Source organism: Euprymna scolopes, chromosome 2 (genome assembly GCF_053919585.1).
Source record: "Euprymna scolopes isolate OS-2025 chromosome 2, ASM5391958v1, whole genome shotgun sequence".
NCBI lineage: Eukaryota > Metazoa > Mollusca > Cephalopoda > Sepiida > Sepiolidae > Euprymna > Euprymna scolopes.
Genome location: NC_136483.1, coordinates 132588472 through 132604636, shown reverse-complemented (window position 1 = coordinate 132604636; position 16165 = coordinate 132588472). Strand labels below are relative to the sequence as shown.

Sequence of the window (16165 nt, the reverse complement as noted above, 5' to 3'; positions counted from 1 at the left end):
ATATATATATATATATATATATATATATATATATATATATATATATATATATACTTTTTCTTTTCAGGAGGTTGCCATTTTTTCAGTTAATTGTTGACATTTTAAACAAGCTGCATCCCTACATGAACGTGAACATATGTGACATAAAAACTTTCCTTCTCACAAGTGTGTTCGCATGATAATATTGTGACTCTTTAAATATCGTGTAAGGCTACTTTAAGATTTGCAGATTAGACCACAAATATTAACACTTAGCGTTGTCAGATGTGCATTAAAAGCCTCCTCATATAACTCTCGTTTCTGTCTTTGGCTGTGAGATTTCAGATGATTTACAAAACCAGCTTTTGAAAAAAAAAAGAAAGCATAACTGCCACATGCAGTACACTTCAGTGCTCGTTGTAATTTTTCTGACATCATATTTTCGTCCTGCTTTCTTAAACTTTTTAAGATAGCCAGATCTACACGCCGCTCTTCAAAAATCTTACATTTTTTAAAAAATGTTTTTTCTCCACATTGATCGATTTTCCACGTGGGCTTCACAATTATGTACATCCAACTCAAGAGTTTTCAAGTTGTTTTTCAGAGAATCATTAAACCCTTTTCTTCATTTAGGTTGTAGTCTTTTACTCCTATCTATTTCGCCATAAAAGAGTTGTTTAGGAATACTTTTGCCCTCTATTCTATCAAGTGTCCAGTCCAGCACAACTGATTTTGAATGATTTTCATTTTTAAACTGGTGCTATTTGTTTGTTCAAGAAATACAGTGTGTAGTGCTAGAGTTTTGTAGTTAATATTAAGTATTCCTCCGAATACAACTTTGGTGGAATCTTTCCAATAGCTTAAGATGCCTTCTATATGTTGTTCAAGTCTCTAACCCATATAGCAAAGTAATGATAACACATGTTTCGTATACACTTAGGTTTGTTTCTGATGTGATTCCCCTATCTAACCACACGTTGTCCAGTTTTTTAAAAGCAGAACTGGCTTTGGTTGTTCAGTGATTTATCTCAGTATACAGCGACAGTCCTTATTCAGCCTATTGTCAAGATATAAAAATTGTCCGTAACATTTAAATTCTCACCATCAACCAAGATGCTTGGTTGAACATTCCTATAGGAATATATATATATATATATATATATATATATATATATATATAAGTAATGTGATTGATAATTTAAAATTTAAAAATCAAATTATAATTAAATTAAAAATCCGTTTCATAAGAAGGAACAATAACAAAATCAATTATCTGTACGATCGTTTCGGAAAACAATGCTTTTTATTGTGGTATACATCAAGTTATGTACAATAATTACATATAGTTTTTTAATAAGCAAGGTCTCCTCGTCAGCAAATTTTGAAGGGTTTTTATTGAATTTAAAAGACACCATAAATAAACCTAGCATTAAAAGTAAGGTAGATGAATCTGAAAAAAATTTAAATAAAAGGTCTGGATTTAAAATTTATGAGAAAATTAATATGGGTTAGAGATAGAAATAAGTAGAGAAAAATATAGATTTGAATTTACATAATAAATTTGCTTTAAAAATATATAGAGATATTTACCTTTTAATTTTTCGCTTTTTGAAATCAGGAACTATGGTTAAAATATTCATTTAGATGTTTGCTATAGCTTTTTATCTTATTGAATGACGAATTTTAAAAAAGGGGGGGGGACGCTCGTGCAGTAAATTATTTCCGTTAGCGTATTTTTGATTTAAAGACGCTACGGTTTATATATAGAAAATGTTGCTTGTGCAATTACATATTTTAAGGGGAGATAATTGTCATATTTTCTTTACTTTATTTATTTGAAGTGGGTAAGGGAGATAATTAGTCTAACTTAATTTATTAAAAAAAAAATTGTAATCTATTTTTACTAATAAGTAATTTTTAATGATTTAAGGTGGTTTATATTTATTAAATTTAAACCAACGTTTATGACTACATGTAAATATAAGCTCCTGTCTTGAATTTAATAGTTTGGTTGTATTTTTTATATTTTCATATTTTAAAATTTTTAGGGTCTCTTTTGTACATAGTGCACAAAATTTATCTCCTGGTTTATATGATTTGCAAGTTCAATTATTCGCCATTTTAAGTTGAAAGGAATATTGCTGTTTTTTAGTTGCCAAATATAGTTGGATAGAGTAGTTTGGTTTGATAGAGAGTTATTTTTAAGGCTCATGTAAAATTAAAAATGTTATCTATAGCTGCACAGTATCAAAAACTCCAAATCTACATGAACCTATTAACAGCCATAACTCAACTACCAGATTAAATAATAACACCAACTTAAACCAATCTACCGATCAATTACTAATCAACCCACCATATAATAATCCAACAACAGACCTAACGAAAATAATCACAATAAGCAAGAGGTAATATATTTTGGTTCCACATCTGGCCTAATAAAACATAGAATTTCAACGCACAAACATTCTTTTAAAAATAACTCTCTATCAAACCAAAAGTAGTTTGGTTTGATAGAGAGTTATTTTTAAAAGAATGTTTGTGCGTTGAAATTCTATGTTTTATTAGGCCAGATGTGGAACCAAAATATATTACCTCTTGCTTATTGTGATTATTTTCGTTAGGTCTGTTGTTGGATTATTATATGGTGGGTTGATTAGTAATTGATCGGTAGATTGGTTTAAGTTGGTGTTATTATTTAATCTGGTAGTTGAGTTATGGCTGTTAATAGGTTCATGTAGATTTGGAGTTTTTGATACTGTGCAGCTATAGATAACATTTTTAATTTTACATGAGCCTTAAAAATAACTCTCTATCAAACCAAACTACTCTATCCAACTATATTTGGCAACTAAAAAACAGCAATATTCCTTTCAACTTAAAATGGCGAATAATTGAACTTGCAAATCATATAAACCAGGAGATAAATTTTGTGCACTATGTACAAAAGAGACCCTAAAAATTTTAAAATATGAAAATATAAAAAATACAACCAAACTATTAAATTCAAGACAGGAGCTTATATTTACATGTAGTCATAAACGTTGGTTTAAATTTAATAAATATAAACCACCTTAAATCATTAAAAATTACTTATTAGTAAAAATAGATTACAATTTTTTTTTAATAAATTAAGTTAGACTAATTATCTCCCTTACCCACTTCAAATAAATAAAGTAAAGAAAATATGACAATTATCTCCCCTTAAAATATGTAATTGCACAAGCAACATTTTCTATATATAAACCGTAGCGTCTTTAAATCAAAAATACGCTAACGGAAATAATTTACTGCACGAGCGTCCCCCCCCTTTTTTAAAATTCGTCATTCAATAAGATAAAAAGCTATAGCAAACATCTAAATGAATATTTTAACCATAGTTCCTGATTTCAAAAAGCGAAAAATTAAAAGGTAAATATCTCTATATATTTTTAAAGCAAATTTATTATGTAAATTCAAATCTATATTTTTCTCTACTTATTTCTATCTCTAACCCATATTAATTTTCTCATAAATTTTAAATCCAGACCTTTTATTTAAATTTTTTTCAGATTCATCTACCTTACTTTTAATGCTAGGTTTATTTATGGTGTCTTTTAAATTCAATAAAAACCCTTCAAAATTTGCTGACGAGGAGACCTTGCTTATTAAAAAACTATATGTAATTATTGTACATAACTTGATGTATACCACAATAAAAAGCATTGTTTTCCGAAACGATCGTACAGATAATTGATTTTGTTATTGTTCCTTCTTATGAAACGGATTTTTAATTTAATTATAATTTGATTTTTAAATTTTAAATTATCAATCACATTACTTAATATTGAATTAGCTCTAGGACATCTAACTATCGAGCTTATTATATATCTAAATTACAACGAGCACTTTCTATTTCCAGTATTTTAATTAAACTAGTAATTTCACTGTTACATTAAAATACAATCAGCTCTTTAGACTATTGTTCTAATCTCCTTTATATATATATATATATATATATATATATATATATATATATATATATATATATATATATATATACGCATCTTGATTGAACATTCCTATAGGAGAGGAATGCATAACATATGTTTTCATTAGATTGATGGTAAGACCAAAAAGTCTACATGCCTCTAATACTTTATCCATAATCAGTTGTGTGTCCTCTTCTGAATGTGAAACAAGGTCTGCATCATCTGCATATAAAAATTCAAAAACAAGATTCTGAAATGTTTTCTGCTTTGCGTTGAGGCATCTAAAGTTAAAAAATTTTCCTAAGGTACGAAACCGAAACTTCACCCCAATATCGCAATTGTTAAAAAGTATGCGCCAGCATCACAGTGAAATATATGGAAATAAAGTGCGAGCAAAGATATCACCCTGTTTAAAATCGTTTTCAACTGATATTGGATCAGACAGAAACCCATTAAAGTCTACTTGGACTTTCATATTATGGTGTAACTGCCAAAGCATCTCCACAAAACGTGTAGGACAGCCTAGTTTCCTGAAGAATCTTCCAAAGTGCATTGCGATTGATCGTATCAAAAACTTTTATCAGATCGATAAAAACTTGGTACTTCTCCACTCATTTTTCCATTAGCAGTTGCTTTCTCTTTTTGTAATCAATTGTCACAAATATATATATATATATATATATATATATATATATATATATATATATATATTTGTGACAATTGATTATATATATACATATATATATATATATATATATATATATATATATGTATGTATATATATATCTTATTAATATTTTTAACCAAAATTTAATATAATAAAATTCCGGTAACGTACATATAGCAATAAAATTAAAGTCCAAATTAATTGACTCAATTATTTAAGTTTCATGATTATCACTTTCCATAATCGAGCCTGCATTTAGATATTCGCAAAAATTCAAGAGAACAACAGAAAATACACAAACAGATGTACTCATTTCATGTTTTGTTGTCTTGATTTTTACGAATATATAAATATATATATATATATATATATATATATATATATATATCTATAAAAGTGAATGTGTCTGTCTGTCTTTCTGTGTACATTTCCCTACGCAATAACTCTGTCAATTTTTAGTCTATAGACTCGAAATTTGAAATACCGGGTACTGAGATTTGGGAAAATCGATGTGACGGGTGTCAGCAAGAAATTTGGCTGTTAAGGGGTCAAATTTCAACGATTTGACCTTTAAGAACTCTACCAAACTCCTCCGACAATTTTGGGTCTAGACACTTGAAATTTTAGATATAGGTTCCTTGAACCTGGATCTAACTTAATAAAGTGATTTGAGCACGAAACAATAAATTTTAAGGGGTCATAATAGGGGTCAAAGTTTTAAAAAATTAACCATTTTTTTTGTTTTTTTGCTTTTTTTGCACATCATACACCTCCAAACACCCGAGCAACGCCGGGAACCCCTGCTAGTATATATATCAAGTATTAACAACTATTTTAATACCTACGGACAGTAATGTTTCATGCTTACGCAATCATACGTGTAGGAAGTGATAATTACTGCTGATCGCGAAATTTGAACCAGTCACAATTTCATCATAGGAAAGCATCTTACCTCAAAACCTCCAACAATTAACACAGGAATTTACCGGAAAATAAATACCTATAAATGCCAAATAGGCGGCATACATAGTAAACAACTATAATGCATTTTCTCTGAAAAAAACAAACGTTTTTTATTCCTAAAAAAAGAAGAAACTTTAAATTCTTAAAGGAGCTTTATGACTTAAATATTTTAAAATAAATATTAACGATTATTTTTATACCTACAGACGGCAATGTCTCATGCTTAATCGATCATATATGCATATAATATAAATCATATATATATATATATATATATATATATATATATATATATATATAAACTGTTTTTGAAAAGACATTTTCTATTCCGTTTATACTTTCACATGAATTTGTTAGACATGCATTCCGCAATCTCCCACCACACTTTTCTTTAGTCGGCATTTTTAAATATCAGTAGCAAATGGAGGTTCAAAACGACTGGAAACAATGTCCAGATCAGCGAAGAGAAAATACAGCGCTTAGAATTTTCAAGGAATTTTGAAACACAGATGCTATGTGTAAGGGATGCTAATGTTGTCTATATTCAGTTTAATTTAGTTTTATACAAAATGCGCAAAATAGTTCATAACCTCAGATTTTTGTTAAATTTTTACAATAGACTATTCCCCAAATGCCGATTACTTGTGAGTATTTTTTTAAAGAAGGGTATAATATGGACACAACCTCCTATTTAAAAATTTAAAAAATCAAATGTTGCAGATTTACACTGAATCTGATTCACGGTTGTTTGCTGCCAATTAAGGAAGATTACCTTAAGCCTTAAAGTTTTAGACATTTTACAAAAATCATGAAATGGATTTACATCAAAATCAGAATAAGGATTCTAGATATAAGCTTTAGTATCATTATATTGTAATTATAATCGTGGTAAAGAACCGCAGAAGTAGTTAAAAACATTTCTGTTTGTGCAATTAATTTTATTTATCTTAGGACGGGTACTCTTCTATTTAAAGATAATGTCTAGCTATTAAGACAAACGGATAAGCACTCGCCGTATTCGCCGAACATCACGCCTACTGACTATCATTTCCTTAAACATCTCGACTTATTCTTGCAGCGATAAAAACGATAATCGCAAACGTAGATCCGACAAAGATTATTTTTAGATTCCGTTTAGAAAATTTGTTTTTCTGCGGAGAAAAATGCGTTGGTGTTTGTTTTAATTAATAACATAAAAGTGAAGTTGATTTATGAGTGTTTCAAGTTCGAGATTTGAGATGACGACTTTTGCGTCTGACATTTTATTTTTTTTTTCCCACTGAAATCGACATTTGTATGAAACGTGTTTATATTATCACTTTCTTCTGCTTCTCGTTTCGTATTTTTCTCTCTTTATTTTCTCATTTCTTAAAATCTCTTCTTTGCTTTCTTTTTTTTATTCCTCTCTTTTATAGTAGCCAGCGTAACATCCTTTTTATCCATTCTCTTCAATTTCTTTCCTTTTCTCCTTCACAGAAGCCAACTTTTGCATCTGTTTACCCTTTCTTTGTCTATTTCTAGTTCCCGTGTTACTTCTTTTTTTCTGTCTGAAAATATTGACTACCTGACCTAAACTGCACCAAACGTCGATGTTACTGTTTTTTCTTTCCAATCTCAATTATGTTCTTCGTAGTCAAAATAAAAAGAACAATTTTTCTTTTATTGAGATTGTCGGACTGACTTCCTCATCTTGGTTGTTATAGTCACAATGTTTCGGCCGTTTTGCCCTCCGGCCTTCATCAGGTGTTTTGTATCGAACTGGGGAACCGTTTGTTAGGACCCAACCCTTTATTATTATTACGGGGGTACCGTGTTCGGACTCTAGCTAGGCTCTGGGACATAGTTGCTGATTCTCTGTTTTGAATGTTACTTTTCACTGCCTTCGTTCATGGCTGAACTCAGCACCTTTGGGTAACTGTAGACTTTGATACAACGTCTAGGACCGCTCGGCCATATGTCCTATTAATTCTTACTCTTTTGTATGATTTGAATTATCCAAACTAGTTCACAGGTTGATTGTAATTCTAACAACGTTTCGTCCGATATAATCTTCGAAATTCTTCAGGTGTACCTTATAGAACTCGGGACTCTTTCTGTCGAACTTAGGAATCTGTACTGAATTTCGAATAGCACCAACTATACCGTCCACGAGGGTAGAATGATCTCGTTCCGTCTGCCATGATCAAATAGAAGTCTTAAATAATCCGTAGTTATACTCCGTTCGAAATTCCGTGCGACTTGTGAGAATATCATTCAAGATGAGAACAATAGTTCGAATCATCCAAATAATACAACTTGTTAATCCCAATCTCAAACATTCAGAAACATATTTCTTATTTTGCTTCATGGTTTAAATTTAAAAGTCTTCCCTTCCTTTCTTTTTCATTCCCTCTTTCTTATTTTATTGCTGTTTTTTTGTACTTCTTTTTTTTTAATTAACTTCTTATTTATTTCTATTCTATGTAATCGTCTGAATTTAACGTCTGTTTTCATTATTTCTTTCTATTTTCATTCTTTTTTTCTCAATGCATTTTATTTTCTTCTAATGTATTTGTTATTCTATTTCATTGTTTCAATCTAACTTCCTTTGCTTTCTTTATTTCCGTCTTTATTTGCGTTTCTTTCTCGCATCTTTCTTTGTTTCTCCCTGCCAGAAAGTTTAAAATATACCAAGCATCAGAAACGCACCTGCTTTTACTATTCCAGCTAGATATCAATCTCTCACAATTAATATTAATGGAAAATGTCACGTTTATTTTCCATTTCTCTTTTTCATGTTCATGTGGATGGTGACCTGTATAAATACACATTAAGTCGGTGGTTATGTCTGGTTTTGTAGCATTAAGCGTAATAAATCTCCTGAATTACACCTCAGGTCACCATCCAGGTACCAACCATGTTCAATGTTGCTTAACCTCTTTTATATGGCAATGTAATGTAATAACGCTGCAAATGTTATTTCACTCTGAAGCATAATCAACTGACAGCCATACAAGGTCTATCATAAAATTGATGAGAAATGAACATGAAAAAGAGAAATGGAAAATGAACGTGGCATTTTCCATTAATATTAATCTGTGAGAGATTGATATCTAGCTGGAATAATAAAAGCAGGTGCGTTTCTGATGCTTAAAACAGAACTTTACTTTTAAAACGTAGCAAACAAATCATCGCAGCATAAACAATCTGGCTTTTCGCTTTTTTTTTCATTTTTCTTAATCTTTTTCTTCTAGGGGATGGGACATCCAACCAGATGTCTGACATTTACCCCTATTTTAGTGAGTCCAACCAAGAGATCTTTTCAGGATTCTGGCCGTCCCTTTCAGTGCAATCGTTTGTATTTCACTTGCACTTGGTTCACCGGGTATGCTTGCTATGTACTTTTTAAAGTTCTTTTTCATAAGCCCAGTTGCTCCTATGATGACTGGTATAATTGAAACGTCTTTTAATTTCCAATTTCGTTTCCAATTTCGTTTCATATCATACATAAGTCCTTGATACTTTGTTATCTTTTCCCTCTCAGCTCTGTTAAGCCCTGTATCATTGGGTACACTGACCTCTATTACGGTCGCTTTTTTATTTGCTCTGTCCCAAATCACTATATCTGGTTTAACAGCTGCGTTTTCTAGATATGTAGCAGTAGGGATTATGTAGTCATAGTGAATAGTGTAGTTGTCATTCCCAACTGTTCGTTCGGGTAGTGTGTGTCGTGCTATGTGGTTGAATATTTCATAGAAATAACAAGAATAGTTACGTCTCTCTCTCATCAATACCAGAACATAACGCGTTCAAGCGAATATAGTTAGGTCTCCTTGTTTGAAAAAAATTGTAGTACAGTAGAACCCCGGGATACGGCATTATCCATTCCGGGGTTGGGATCCTAAGGCGAAATCGCCGTATGGCGGAGCCTAAGCAACATTTTATATAGTACACATTAAAAATTAGTAACAGAATACAATACAGTATATAATACATATGTATACTATCAAATAACATTACAAATAACACCGTAAGGCGGGGACAATTCCGTAACCAGGGACCGGAAAAAACTTCGTATTCCACATTGTACCCCGAAGAATCCGTATCCCGGGACGAACGTATCCCGGGATTAAACTGTAGTAGTTTTACTTGTTCTTTTCCGCATTGACAACGTTCATGGAATAACACCAGTACACATTTCTGTTTCGCGTTTAATGATGTTATTTAGTGTAGGTTTATTACACGAGATAAAAATTACACAGTATCAATACACGGTTTTAGAGATCTTGCCATCGGTCGCCATAGGGAAGGAGATCTAAAATTATTTAACAAACAAAACGCAAGAAACTTGGATACTTCTGTCTGTCATGTATTTATTTTTTGCGTCATTTCCGGTGAACAACTTCCGCTATTTGCTAAATAACGTGGCTGCCATTATTTTACACTTCAATCAATTTTAGGAAAAAAATTAATAAAAGAATATCCGGACAAACACACGATAAGAATGTGCAGTAGTCTGAAGATATTGAAAAACTCCAATATGGCGACGTAATGACGGTTTCGCCATATGTTTTTTGAAGCCAATTATTTTTTTTGAGTGGGGGTGATTATAAACACTACAATAAGTATTTTTTTAAATTACGTTTTTTACAGAATTTAAATATCTCCATTTTCTTCTATCTGCATTTGTCTTCACCAACCCTTTTCCATTCTATATAATAACTTTTTAAAATTTTTTAGGAAAATATATTTGTCTCTGATGAGATGTTTAATAATCTTCAACTATTTTATGAAGCATGTGCAAAATATATTTCATAAAACATGAACGAAAACTATAAGTGTGAATTAAATACATATTTTGTTTTGGTAATGATAACTTATGATATACATGCTCTAAATGTAAAAAAAAATCTAACGCGGATTAATCTACATTTCGACGACAACACTCGTTCCCTTAGGGGTTAAAATTTTCTTAAAATTGAATATATGTATTTTAGATCTTAAGGGCTTTTGTCCCCATATATCGCTTAGATGTGGGGATCGTAGATATTCAGCGCATAAAGAGTTGTGACCACTTCCATGTTTTTGCTCAAGTACTTTTGTACATACGATATAAATTTTATCAAAATAGGATATAGTTGAAGTTTTATAGGAGCTTTGGCCCCCATATCTCAATTAGGATTAGGAGTGCACTTGAAAATTCAGGATCACTCATATTTTTCTCCCGAGGATTTTATGCATATAATAAAGAAATTATACATATATATATATATATATATATATATATATATATATATATATATATAATTTATTTTTGCGATACGTTTTGAATGAATTCAATTATGTACGAAAGTGCATTTTACCTAAATGCGAGTTGGAAATAATTTTCCCTTAACCAATTTGGTACCCCCATATATATATATATATATATATATATATATATATATATATATATATATATATATATATAATTTTTTTTCAAGAGAAGTATGGCTTTATATGCCCCTTGGAAATGCATTTAGAATTTCGTAAATGCTTCCATTGTCTTTCGTGGTAAAATATACATACAAATAGGCTTTTAGATAATATATAGATTCAGTAACATTTCTTTATCATATATTTATATATATAAAATACATTTTGGAATGAATATTAATTTGAATTAAAAAATAAACATAGAAGAATAAAACAGAGAAAATACTTAAATAAAATATTACTAAAAAATTAAATATATTGTAATAAAACGAAAAAAAGGATTAATTCAGATTTTTTAAAACATCAAACGGAAACTGAATATAATTATTTTAAAATATTTATTTGAAAACCATAATTATTTAAAAAAAATTAATTTGAATACGAAAATTATTTAAAAGAATTAATTTGAAGGCGAAAATTATTTTAAAATATTAATTGGAAACGAAAATTATTTTAAAATATTAATTTGAAAACGAAAATTATTTAAAAATAATAATTTGAAGACGAAAATTATTTTAAAAATTAACAAAATGATTGCATTATCAAATATCAAATTAAAAAAAAATATTTTAAAGTGTTTCACTGTACAAATTTTTAAAATATTAGAATAACTAATAAACGTAAACGAACAATTTTTTTTGTCTAAAATGGCATGAATTTTTAATAGATAATTTCGCCTACAATGTGTGAAGATGATATTGAAATCAATATCGGAAAAGATTGGCGATTTAGCGTAACGTACTACAGAATCTGTACCGTTATGATTTTCTACTCCGAGTACAAAATTTTAATTGTGAAACTACATCCAGGAGGATATACTAAATGTATCGTAATGTTTTTGTCTTAGAGATTTTCTGCTTTCTTTTTTTTTTAAATTCTATTTAAAAAATTCTGACGCATTTCTTTGAAAAGTCGTAAAGGGGAAATATTTATGTAGAAATATGTTTGATTTTAACTTTTTTTTCCAAAATATTCGTTGAAAATTATCAGTTCGGACAAACACTAATTCTAGTTTGATGGTGTTTTTGTAAGTATTAAGATATTATGAATAACTGACTCACCTGTACTGAAATTATAACACCTGGCTGCATCTCCCTCGGCTAAGATGAAGATATCAGGGTCGGAATAATAAGCCACACTCTCGTACCTCTGGAAGAGTTTAATCTCAAATAGTCTGGGACTGAACTTCATATTCTTGAGGGCTTCCGATTCCGCTAGTTTGGCCTCGTTGTCAGATCTGAACGTATTGAAACATTTCATGAAAATATTTCGCATCATCTGAAAAAATAAAACGAAACAAAATCCGTTTATAATAGAAAATGCAGTTAATAATTTGTAATGTTGCAAATTTACCAAATTTATAAGTAAGAAGAACATAAGCCAGTCGTAAAATTGTAGCCTGACAACGAATGTTTAAATCTCGTCAAAATATCAAATTTAACCCTACGTTCGAAATAAGCATAAAAAGTCAAGATGAAGATCACATACGATATATATATATATATATATATATATATATATATATATATATATATATATATATATATATATATATATATATATATATATATATATATATATATCTATATAATACTAAAAGTCTATGGATCTTGTATGTTTGCAATCAGATTTCCGGTTTTCAACATCCGGTTGCGCATGCGTAAATAGCAACGTCTTCAATCCGTTATTCCAATTCCGGAATTTTTATATCGCTTTTAATACAAACAATTTCATTTAATTTGATCAAATAGTTATTTATATATACAAATAATACATAGATTCATAGATAATTATAATATATATTATAAAATCTATTTATCTATGAATCTATTAATAATATGAAATATTACCCTATACAATTTATGGAAAGAAAACACCTCTCACTTTCCCTCTAATAGATTTCAACACTCCTACTCCCTCTGTTTTCGTTACGTACGCGAGAAATAGTTACGTGGATAGAGTTATCCCCCTTAACTAATGCAGACCTTTTTACTAGAGGGCGTTATTACAAAAAAATTTCTTTTTCTTCTTCACATGTTTTTTAAAGTCGTCTGCTTACATTTCCAAACGGAAAGCTGAATCGGTAAATGCACACATTTCTATTACATTAAATAGTGTTTTCCTTTACACAATGGGTACTGAATGTTTGCTTAAATTAAATGAAAAAAGTTACATTTTACTTTCATTTTCTATTTAAAAAGCCATTATTAACATGTGGAGAGTGTTTTTTTTATTATTCTGTACTTTCAACTAACAATTTCATTTAAAAGATGATATATCAAAATTTGAATTTAACTATAATAAGGATTATGATACCTGTTCAGTGCATAAGTATGACCAATAATTCAGTAACTGTAATTTAAAAAAAAAATAACAATTATAATAAACAGAACGACTCATAGAAATCTATCTATATTCTTTTTTCATTTTAATATACTTTCATAGAAATGCTTCTGTTATGTAAAAAAAAACTATTTTCTTTATGCCACAAGTGTCACGCTCATACATGAATTCCATAGCTAATATAACGTACTGACCCAACGGGTCACGGGTGGTCTAGTATATATATATATATAAAAAGCTGAACGCGCGCGCGCGTGTGTCTGTGTGTGTCTGGTTACGAATAGGTTCCTATATGGTTGACTATTTAAAAAAAAACTGATTACATATAATGATAGAAGATGTATCGAGGATCAGGACTGGGTATGTTTGATCTGGCAGAACGGTGGTTCATAAAAAATGTGGGGTCTGCGTTCGCGCCTGGCTCCCAAAGTATGGAAATAAAAAATGAAAAAAAAAAAAAAACGTTTACAAGGGTTTTTGATATAGATGTACATAAGAATACTTTGATAAGTATGTTTTAACTTAAATAGGGATGGTATAATAAAATTGTGGGGTCTGCGTTCGCTCTTCGCTCCAGAGAATGGAAATAGGCACAAACTTTAATAAAGACTTTTCATATCTATCTACGTAAGTATACTTTGATAATTATGTTTTAGTTTGAAGAAATATGGTATAATAAAATTATGGGGTGTTCGTTGGCGCCTAACCTCCATAGAATGGAAATACAAAGTTTAACAAGGTTTTTTAATATAGATCCACAGAATATTGTGATAAGTGTTTCAGTGTGAGCAGGTATGGTATAATAAATTATGGGGTTTATCTATTTTATTTTTAATTTTATCATATTTTGCTTTGGTTTTGATACCCCTAAATTCGAAGCTATCTTTTTACAACCCTTCCTTTTCATAACCTATCATACTTTCATAAATCAGAGTCCATTTTCTGTAGTCTGTTTTTGAACCCAGTCAACGACGGGTACTTTTGCTAGTATATATATATATATATATATATATATATATATATATATATATATATATATATATATATATATGGTGCTCGGAAAACTTGTCCCGGGAAAACTCGTCTCCGGAAAACTCATCTCCGAAAAACTCGTCTCCGGAAAGCTCGTACCCGGAAAATTCGACCCCGGAAAACTCGTCCCCTTTCGCTAGGTAGGAAAACTGGTCCCTTATTGAATAAATATCGATTGAAAACACATTTTATGATCGTTCTTGAAGGAGATATTGTTTTTTAAAATAGACTATAGCCCCCCATAATATTTAAATAATATATTTTTACTTGTTTAATGTTGTTTTTTTTTTAAATTTCATTCCAGGTCCCTGCTTTCCTAACTGTACTGAGGTGAACCGACATCTTGCTGCCCAAATCCCTACATAGTAACCCAGTAGTTGTTGCACCTGATAGTAGCCCCCTACACCAAAGTGGCAGTGTGCTTTGTTTGGGGTGAAAATGTAAAAAAAAAAAAAAAATAAATAAATGGGATTCTACATTTTTAAATGAGTATGTGGCGGAAAGAAAAAACAAAAAATATTTTAAAATTTCCCCAGGAACACTGTCTTGCACATAAAATTAAAGTAAAATGATACTCATTTCCGGCTATTCTTGCTAATCGCTAAAAAATCGCAAATTAAACAAAATACTCGTACAACATAACATTTTCGATCGATTGTTAACATTTATTTATGTGTTTCTGCTACCGTTTGTTTGATTTACAATGTTGAGCGGTTATCAATGGTTCTTTTGTTATCGAGGAGTCATTTTTTAAAATTCTAACTCAAAGAAAAGACACAACTTTGTTTTGAACAGACTATCAGAAACTACATCAACAATAATTTATATATTAAATATTAAGTTACTGATGTGATTCTATAATTGTATATGAATATCAACCATGTCAAGTTGTGTAATGCTAGAACATATAGTAAACGAATTGTTTTGTTTCGTCTGTTTTATGGCATATCATCGTCTTGAGGGTTGTTTAATATCGAAATAGAATATCTATTGTCAACCATTTATCGTACATGAATTGATTGAACATCATTTGGTATTTTATTCAAAACTGACTAGAAATTGCGTTCGCATATTTCACCCAAAATCTTGAGGCGCAAATGATTTTAATGTATGGCGAATGTAGTGGGAGGACATCCCGCCTAATCACACAAGCGGCAGTGCTGTGGTTTAGCCTGTAAGGTGACACAGTCAGGGATAAAAAAAAGAAAAGAAAAGCTAACGTTTGCAGATGGATCTTTTATATACATGTGGGGGGTTTGTATTACTGTACACATAGATTCGAAAAAGTTGTCAAAAAACAAATATATAACAAATAAATGTTATCAAAGGTAATATAAGTTACTTTTCTACCAAACTGGATACATTTTTCGTGTTTTTATTCAATGTAACATGTTTATTCAGCTCGAAAACCATACAGTGTTTACCGATGTATTGGAACATTCAAGATGGCGTCTGATTCTCTCTTTAACACGGTAAGTTTGGGAAAAGGTGTTATAAATAACAAACCGGTTAAATACTGTTAAAAACTCGCTCAATATATGTTACCGTGACGTAGGTTGACATATATTCGGCGGGTTTTTAATAGTATTTTGAATAGTTTTTTATGTATAACACCTTTTCCCAAACCTATGGTGTTAAAGAGGGTGTGAGACGCCACCTTGAATTTTCCAATACATTGGTAAACACTGTATGTTTTTCGAGCTGAATAAATATGTTACATTGAATAAAAACACAAAAAATATATCCAGTTAGGTAG

The 16165-nt window shown here is 30.1% G+C and overlaps 1 protein-coding gene across 1 annotated transcript in view; it reads right to left on the bottom strand.

The window, feature by feature from the left end:
• The window catches only part of LOC145296156 (uncharacterized), a 743526-nt gene that overhangs the window by 19051 nt on the left and 708310 nt on the right, over nucleotides 1-16165 (bottom strand). Inside the window, exon 5 of the mRNA XM_080142365.1 lies at nucleotides 12096-12312. Within this exon, the coding sequence (XP_079998491.1) occupies nucleotides 12096-12312 (217 nt within the window). The remainder of the gene's footprint in view (nucleotides 1-12095; nucleotides 12313-16165) is intronic.